General features: G+C 35.1%; 1 protein-coding gene across 1 annotated transcript; it reads right to left on the bottom strand.

Annotated features, from left to right (window-relative positions):
* Window positions 1–3,836: 3,836 nt before the first annotated feature.
* On the bottom strand, window positions 3,837–7,394 carry LOC110203022 (olfactory receptor 6C76-like). The gene is made up of 2 exons (XM_020979454.2): window positions 6,480–7,394; window positions 3,837–3,911 (listed from the first exon to the last, which is right to left on the bottom strand). The coding sequence occupies exons 1-2, from the start codon at window positions 7,392–7,394 to the stop codon at window positions 3,837–3,839; spliced, it is 990 nt and encodes a 329-aa protein (XP_020835113.2).
* Window positions 7,395–8,956: the final 1,562 nt, after the last annotated feature.

Raw genomic sequence — 8,956 nt, 5'->3', positions numbered from 1 at the left:
GAGAAATGTGAATTAAAACAACTCTGAGGTACTACCTCACATCTATCAGAAATGTCAAATACTGGACGGGATGAGGGAAAATAGGCACATCAATAAACTGTTGATGGAATTGTGAAATGGTCCAAGCACTCATCATTCAATCATTTCAACTATGTCCAACTCTTCATGATTTCATTACTCATGAGGAAAAAAAAATGTTGTTCACTTCTGGAGGGAGAGAACTGATGAACTCTAAGTGAATATTGAAATACAATTTTCTCACTTTTCTCATTTTTACTTTTGCTTTTTTGTGATGTGGTTAACATAGAAATATGTTTTCAATTATTTCACAAGTATAATTGATATGTTATTTGCCTTCTCAGCGGAGGGAGGAAAAGTAAGAATTTGGAACTCAAATTTTAAAAAGAAATTAATGTTAAAAATCAATAATATTTTTTAAAAAATGAATAACAAAGAGTGACATTCAATATAACTAGAGACAGTTGGGTGGAAGAGAACATTTTTCGTAAACGTGAGGCACTCTTGACTCCTCCTCAGATCATACTCCCCAGACTCTGATGGACTCTGTCTCTGAGTAATATTGGCTATGAAGAAATACAAAAATGAACATAAAGATTACTGTCACAGTTTCATAGACATAGAGCATAGGGACTTCATAGGCCATCCAATCCAACTCTCTCATTTTACAAATGAAGAAACTAAGTCTAGGCAAAGTGAAATGACTTGCCCAAGGTCACACAGATGCTAGGAATCTAAGTCATGAAACAGGGTCCTCTGACTAGAGTGCCAGGGAGAGGTCTTCACACCATATTGCTATCTCTTCCTTCTTTAAGTTCTAAGAGTTTCAGAGCATTCTTCTTTATTAAAAACTTATATTTCTGTTCAATTTACCAAAGTGATTTGAAGACCAGGGCACCAGAACTTTGTAATTCTATATTTTTGAAAGTTATTATATAATAATAAATTATGGTGTAGCTACTCAAAATCTCCCAATGAACAATCCACATTGTTTGGCCTATTGAATTTCATTCATAGGTAGATAAAAAGAATTGTTCCTAGAAAACACAATATAATTCATTTATGGAATTTTAAGGAAATTGCTTCAATTTTAATACTTAGTTTAATTAATTAATGAAATTTAAAATAAATACCTTCAAATTATTTCTCATCAAGATCCCTAAATGGTGTTTCCCCTGGGTTTATAGAAATGAAATTCTTTTTGGTAGCATAGTTGATATCCATTTCCTCCATATGTCTAATTCATACTATGCAGAATCCAGTATTAAGAGAGATACAAGGCACTGAGTGAGATTTTTGGGTTCAATGATTACTAGTTCACAGGCAATGATCAACTGGGAGAAAATGATATCCTTCATTTAATGTCCATATCCAGTAACTCAATGCTTATATGTTGCCTATTGTAGCAACCTCCCCAGGCCTGCTTCCTCTGGATGGTGTCCCACACTCCAAGATTACCATTTCATTCTTCCTCCATTGCACCCAATGCAATAATGTTAGTTATGAAAAGTTAGCCAATAAATAATAGTATTCATTTGGCACTTTAAAATTTGCAAAGGATATTAAAAGTATTTTTTCATTTTATCTTCACAATAACTCTGAGGGATAGGCACTACTATTATCACTTATGAAATCCAGAAAAGGATAAAAATGTGCCCTTCCTTTGTCTGCTTGGCTTCCTTAAGTCTCAACTAAAATCCTACCTTCTATAGGAAGCCTTTCCCAATCTCTTGAATCCAATGCCTTCTCTCTTTTAATTATTTCATATTTATTCTGTATAGAGTTTGTTTGTACACATTTGTTTGCATGTTGTCTCCCTCATTAGATTGGAAGCTCCTTGAGAGCAGGACTGTCTATTGCTTCTTTTTGTACCCCCAGCCCTTAACACAGTGCCTTGCACATAGTAAGTGCTTGATAAATGTTGACTGATTGCTTGTCCTACAAATTGATTCCACACTGAGATATATTCCAAAACAGCCTTATTGAATCCTCCAGAAGTACTCCATAATTAGTTTCTTCATTAGAGGAATAGCACGTTCAGAACCTGCACTTAAGGAAAATCACTTTGGCAGCTGTGAGAAGGATTGTTTGCGGAAAGGGAGTAAATCTGATGAAGGGAACCAATCTGGATGCTATTGCAATAGCAAATGCAAAATGTGATGAGGCCTGAAGAAGACTAGTGGCTGGCAATCTTAGTGTAGATGGCAAGACAAATATAAGAGATGGTATGCTTCTAATGGGAAGCCTTTCAACAATTGTTCTAGCGATAGGCTCCACTCATTATGGAATTTATTAATACAAAGAAAAAATTGCAACATTAAGTTGAGGTGGTTGGTTATAAAATTTAGTGATTATCTTAGCAACATGTTAAAGATCTAGTTTACCTGAGTTATGCCTATATTCTGTTGAATACATCAACCATACAACATACATACATACATCAACCCCCTTTCCAAAATGCTATGAAATTGCATAGGAAATAGCCAAATGTCAAAGGGAATACGAACAGATTCTAAGGTTAAGGATTAAATTGAAATCATACATACTTCAGGTGTGTGGGGGGGAAGGTGAAGTTGCCCTAAGAGTTATTCTTTGTCATTCCTTGTAGGACTTCTGATTTTGAGATAGTAGATCTGTCAGCTATGGTGAAATCTATTCAGGAGGAAATGTCCAGAAAATAACCCTCTAATCTACCAAGAGGCAGACAAAATGTAACTAACAAGAGAAATAGAGAACATACTTACTTTTCTGATTAGCTTTGATGGATTCAGCTGTAAATTAAAACCCAAAGATCATTCATGTTGACGTAAATTGAGATGAAATATTTGCATTCCAGTGATCAGTCATGTTTGAGTAAAGTATATGAAGATGATTAACACTAAATAAGGCAGTGCAAAAATACACAGTCTATGTTTTGAAAGAATAGGCTAAGGAGTTTGTACTTTAGTAGGCACTGGGTTCTTCTAGGTGTCTTATCAGGGGATGTTATCAAAACTTTGCATTGGAAAAATTATTCTGGAAGCATTGTGAAGAATGAATAGGAGTGATGAGAAATATAGAGTATAGACCAAGTAAGAGGTAAGGAAGGCTTTAATTGGGCTGATGTAGTAGGAGTCCAAAGAAGTGGATTGGATGTATGTGAAAAATGTTTATGAAGTGAGTACTAGGTGCCAGATAATGTGCTAAATGTTGCAGTTGCAAATCCCAAAGTGTCTGCCCTTGAAGAATTTAAAATCTTGTAAAGGGAAATAATATGGAAATACAGATATAGAAATGTGCCAAACAATTGTAAGATAATATTGGAACCAAGGAAAGAACAATTTGGGGTGGATGCCAATCAGAAATGGCCACTTAAAAAGAGGCAGAGGTAAGGGGGTAATATAAACACCTAATGAGAGAATTAATAAACTTAAATTCTTTTTAAAAAGTCTCATAACTAACCTTGCCTACATTCTCTAACTCAAACTTTGATTATGTCTTACTTGAGCTATCTCGTTGAATAGTCTTTTGGATTCTTTTTTTTTTTAAATTTACCTTCCTATTAAACATATTTTCACATTGGTGAAGCTGTAAGTAAAAATTAAAACCAAAGGAGGAACGATCAGAAAGAGGAAACAAAACTCAGTAGAAGAGAAAAAAAAACTGATAGTGATTCAATATCCACAGTTTTCTGGGATGGTGGATTGCATTTTCCATCACATGGCCTCTGGAGATGTCTTAGATCCTTGTAAGGCTGAGAAGGGTTAAGTTTATCAATATCAGTCATCGCACAGTGTGGCTGTTATTGTGTACGACATTCTCTTCTTTCTGCTCACTTCTCATGGCATCAGACCATACAAGTCTTTCCAGGTTTTTCTGATGTCAACCTGTTCATCATTTCTTATAGCACAATAGTATTCCATTACATTCATATAGCACAATTTGCTCAGCCATTCCCCAATGGATGGGCATCCTCTCCATTTCCAATTCTTTGCCACCATGAAAAGAGCTGCTCTAAATATTTTTGTACATGTGGATACTTTTCCCATTTGTTTGATCTCTTTCGGATAGAGCCCTAGAAACGCTATTGCTGGATCAAAGGATATGCACATTTTTGTAGCTTTTTGGTCATAGTTCCCAATTGTTCTCCAAAATGGTTGGATCGTTTCACAACTACACCAACAATGCATTAGTGTTCCAGTTTTCCCACATCTTCTCCAACATTTATCATTTTCCTGTTTTGTCATGTTGGCCAATCTGATAGGTGTGATGTGGTACCTCAGAGTTGTTTTGATTTGCATTTCTCTAATCAAAAACGATTTAGAGCATTTTTTCATATGACTGTAGATGTCTTTAATTTCCTCATCTGAGAACTGTCTGTTCATATCCTTTGACCATTTATCAATGGGGAATGGCTTGTATTCTTATAAATTTGTCTTAATTCTCTATATATTTTAGAAATGAGGCCTTATCAGAGAGACTGGTTGTAAAAATTCTTTCCCAGTTTTCTACCTTTCTTCTAATCTTAGCTGCATTGGCTTTGTTTGTGCAAAAACTTTTCAATTTAATGTAATCAAAATTACCCATTTTGCTTTTCATAGTGTTCTCTATCTCCTGTTTGGTCATGAATTCTTCTGTTCTCCATAGATCTGATAGGTAAACTATTCCTTGTTCTCCCAGTTTCAGCCTTTATATCTAAAGTCATGAACCCATTTTGACTTTATTTTGGTATATGGTGTGAGATTTGGGTCTATGCCTAGTTTCTGCCATACTCTTTTCCAGTTTTCCCAGCATTTTTTTCAAAGAGTGGGTTCTTATCCCAGAAGCTGGAGTCTTTGGGGTTATCAAATAATAGATTACTATAGTCATCAACTACTGTGTCTTGCATATTTAACCTATTCTACTGATTCACCTCCGTATTTCTTAGCCATTACCAAGCAGTTTTGATGATTGCTGCTTTATAATGCAATTTAAGATCTGGAATTGCTAGGCCACCTTACCCTGCATTTCTTTTCATTAGTTCCTTTGATATTCTGGACCTTTTGTTCTTCCAAATGAATCTTGTTATTATTTTTTCTAACTCTATAAAATAATTTTTTGGTAGTTTGATTGGTATGGCACTGAATAAGTAAGTTTGCTTACATAGGATTGTCATTTTTATTATATGAGCTCGGCCTACCCATGAGCAACTGATGTTTTTCAAATTATTTATATCTGATTTTATTTGTGTGAAAAGTGTTTTGTAATTGTGTTCATAGAGTTCCTGGGTTTGTTTCAGGAGGTAGACTCCCAAATATTTTGTAATGTTTACAGTAAGTTTGAATGGAATTTCTCTTTCCACCTCTTGCTGTTGGGCTTTGTTGGTTATGTATAGAAATGTTGATGATTTATGTGGGTTTATTTTATAGCCTGCAACTTTGCTAAAGTTGTTTATTATTTCCAGTAGTTTTATACTTGATTCTCTAGGATTCTCTAAGTATATCATCATGTCATCTGCAAAGAGTGATAGCTTCGTTTCTTCTTTGCCTATTCTAATACCTTCAATTTCTTTTTCTTCTCTTATTGCTAAAGCTAACATTTCCAGTACAATATTGAATAACAGTGGTGATAATGGACATCCTTGTTTCACCCCTGATCTTATTGGAAATGCTTCTAGCCTGTCCCCACTACATATAATGCTTGCTGAAGGTTTTAGATAGATGCTATTTATTATTTTAAGGAAGACTCAATTTATACCTCTGCTTTCTAGTGTTTTTAATAGGAATAGGTGTTGTATTTTGTCAAAAGCTTTTTCTGCATCTATTGAGATGATCATGTGGTTTCTGTTGGTTTTGGTGTTGATATACTCAATTATGCTGATAGTTTTCCTAATATTGAACCAACCCTGCATTCCTGGTATGAATCCTACCTGGTCATAGTGTAGGATTTCTTGAATGGTGGCAAAAAAGACCAACTAGTTATTTGAGAGAGTATTTTAAAAAGTAGCCACAAATCATTTGGAATATGGTAAATAAAGGGTAGCAAAACAGGAAAATACTTTCTGAGAGAAAAATGAATTGTGCCTTTAGGATAATGAGACATTTTCTCACGAGGATCTGATTGCAAAATTCCAAAAGAAATCCCAAAAATATTTTTACACTAGCAGAATCATCAGAATAAACAACCCCTCTCCCCAGAAGTAAGTGCTATGAAAGAGAATTGATTGGGATGTGTTTGGATGATGATTTAGTCTCATAATTACATAATTTATACTCAGAAACAGCTTTTAATGACTGTGGGTTGTGAAAATAACATCAGGGAGCTAATTATAAATTAAAGACTGAAGAGGGAAAAGATTGCAATGAATGTAATGAGGAGAACAAGGGGATAGGGAGAAAACAGAACAATGAAATCTCTTGAGGTCCTCTGTTAATTCTTTAAATTTTTCTTTTTGCTTTTAGTTATGAGTTTCACTAAAATTACCATTTATTTGAGAAAAAGATCCTTCTGATCATGTCCTTAAAGGCTTGTTTCACTTGCTGGTTCCTTAGAGTATAAATGAAGGGGTTCAGCATGGGGGCAACAGAAGTATTCAGCACTGCTACACCTTTGTTCAAAGCTATCCCTTCCTTTGCTGAGGGTTTGACATACATGAAGATGCAGCTTCCATAAGAGATGGAGACAACAATGATGTGGGAGGAACAAGTGGAAAAGGCCTTTTTTCTTTTCTGGGCAGATGGAATTCTCAGAATGGTTCTGAGGATGTAGGAATAGGAGAGAATCACTAAAGCCAAAGTGACCATAAGTGTGAACACAGCTAAGCAAAAACTCATGACCTCTAATACTTTGGTGTCTGTGCAAGAGATCATCAGCATTGGAGAAGAATCACAGGTAAAGTGATCAATGATATTTGAGTCACAGAACTCCAGCTGGAGGCCCATGATGACTGGTGGAAAGATAATGAGGAAACCTACTAGCCAAGAACTGATTACAAGCTGGCTGCAGACTCTGTTACTCATGATACTCATGTAGTGTAGGGGTTTGCAGATGGCCACATAACGGTCATAGGACATGGCTGCTAGCAGAAAAAATTCTGTTGCACCCAGGAGGATTAAAAAAAAAACCTGGGCCATGCAAGAATTGTAGGAAATCGTATTGTTCTCAGTTACTATACTGACCAAAAATCTAGGAATGCAAACAGATGTAAATGAGATTTCTAAGAAGGAGAAATTCCTGAGAAAGAAATACATGGGAGTCTTGAGGTGAGAGTCCAGCAGGGTAAGGGTGATGATGGTTAGATTTCCAGTCACACTCAATATATAGGTAAGAAACAGAAAAAGGAAAACTATGGCCTGTAGCTCTGAGTCATCTGTCAGTCCTAGGAGGATGAACTCTGTCACTGATGTTCGATTTCTCATGGCTGACTCTAGATCTCCTGAAGATCTGCAGATGTAAACAAGAGACAAATGACTTAGTGACCAATGGAGTTTTCGTTGGACATTTTTGCTGAGTAGAGAGCCACATATGACTGAATGAAGAACATGGAAGACAAGATATAACTAAAGAGAAGTTTAAAGAAGCCAAAGTAGTCAGAAAACCATGTGCTTCCTTCATTTGTCCTGTAAGTTGTTTGTGCACTCAGATATGCTCCAAAATAGTTTTGCTAACCCAAAGTACTATTGAAAAATGTGGTGACACTTTTTGCAAATATGGCATGTAATCATGGTGAGGGTAGTGGGTATATGTTTTTTTTTCCAATAGTAGTGATATTTTCCATTAATTTTCCCATATTCTCATATAGTCATGGATTGGTATGAAATTTCACAGGAGATATAATAGATAATTTTTACTTTTTTCACAAACCAAACCAATCCAACTAAAATTAGAAAAGAAGCAGTAAAATGGTAAAAAAAAAAATCTTTGCAGCAAATTTCTTTGATAAAAGTCACATTGCTTGGATATGTAGGGAAATGAGACAAATTTACCATTAAAAAGTCATTCCTCAATTGCTAAATGATCAAAGGATATGAATAGGAAATTTTAAGAGGAAAAAATCCAAATTATCAATAGCTATATCAACAAAAAAATGTTCTGAAACACTAATAATTGGAGAAATGCAAATTAAAACAACTCTTTGGTACTACTTTTCCTATTGGCAAAGAGGACAAAAAAAGGAAAATAATAAAAGTGATGGCTTCAGCAAAACCTAAGAAAACTTAGATAAACTTAGATAGTGACCTGAACCAGGAGATCAATTGATAATAGTAACTTCAATATTATAAAGATAATCAATTTTGATAAATGGAAGAATAGTGAGGAAGGGAATAAGCATTTATGGAGCACCTACTCTGTGCTAAGCAGTGCTTCACAAATATTATCAAATTTGATCCTCACAATAACCCTGGGAGGTAGTTGCTGTTGTTATTCTCATTTTACAGTTGAGGAAATAGAGACAAGCAGAGATTCAGTGACTTGCCCAGGGTCACCCAGGTGGTAAGTGTCTGAGGCTGTATTTGAACTCGTCTTCCCAGTTCCAGGACCAGTTCTTTATCTAATGTCCCTCTAGCTACCTCTGATTAACACCATGACCAACCACCATTCCACAGGACTCATGAAGAAACATGATATCTACTTCTAGACATAAAGTGTGCACACTGAAGCATTTTTTCTTCTCTCTCTTTCTGCCATGGCTAATATGGTAATTTTTTATAACTAATAATATTTGCAATGGACTTAGTTTCCTTGCTTTCTCAATATGTGCAGAAGGGGGAGAGAAGGAAAGTATTCAGAATTGAGAATAAAATAATATTGAATTATTAATAAATAAATGCTAGCTGATTAAAGATATACATAATCCTGTCTGTGTCTTCCACATACTTTAGTTTTCTCATCTGAAAACTTAGGGGCAATACTTGGTGATTTTCTAAGGTTTCTCCTGGTTTTCATGACTTAAGTCTAGTTCTATCATATCTCCAAATGA

This window comes from Phascolarctos cinereus, unplaced genomic scaffold, assembly GCF_003287225.1.
Source record: "Phascolarctos cinereus isolate Bilbo 61053 unplaced genomic scaffold, phaCin_HiC Scaffold_1;HRSCAF=81, whole genome shotgun sequence".
Taxonomy (NCBI): domain Eukaryota; kingdom Metazoa; phylum Chordata; class Mammalia; order Diprotodontia; family Phascolarctidae; genus Phascolarctos; species Phascolarctos cinereus.
Note: the sequence above shows the minus strand (reverse complement) of the source record. Positions and strands in the feature narration are given on the sequence as shown.

Excerpts from the sequence above, each read along its gene's own strand:
- LOC110203022 (XM_020979454.2), bottom strand. The coding sequence starts at position 7,394 with ATGAGAAATCGAACATCAGTGACAGAGTTCATCCTCCTAGGACTGACA. Across the intron at positions 3,912-6,479 it reads TTAAGGACATGATCAGAAGG|TATTGTGCTATAAGAAATGA; the intron begins ATCTTTTTCTCA and ends GTAATGGAATAC.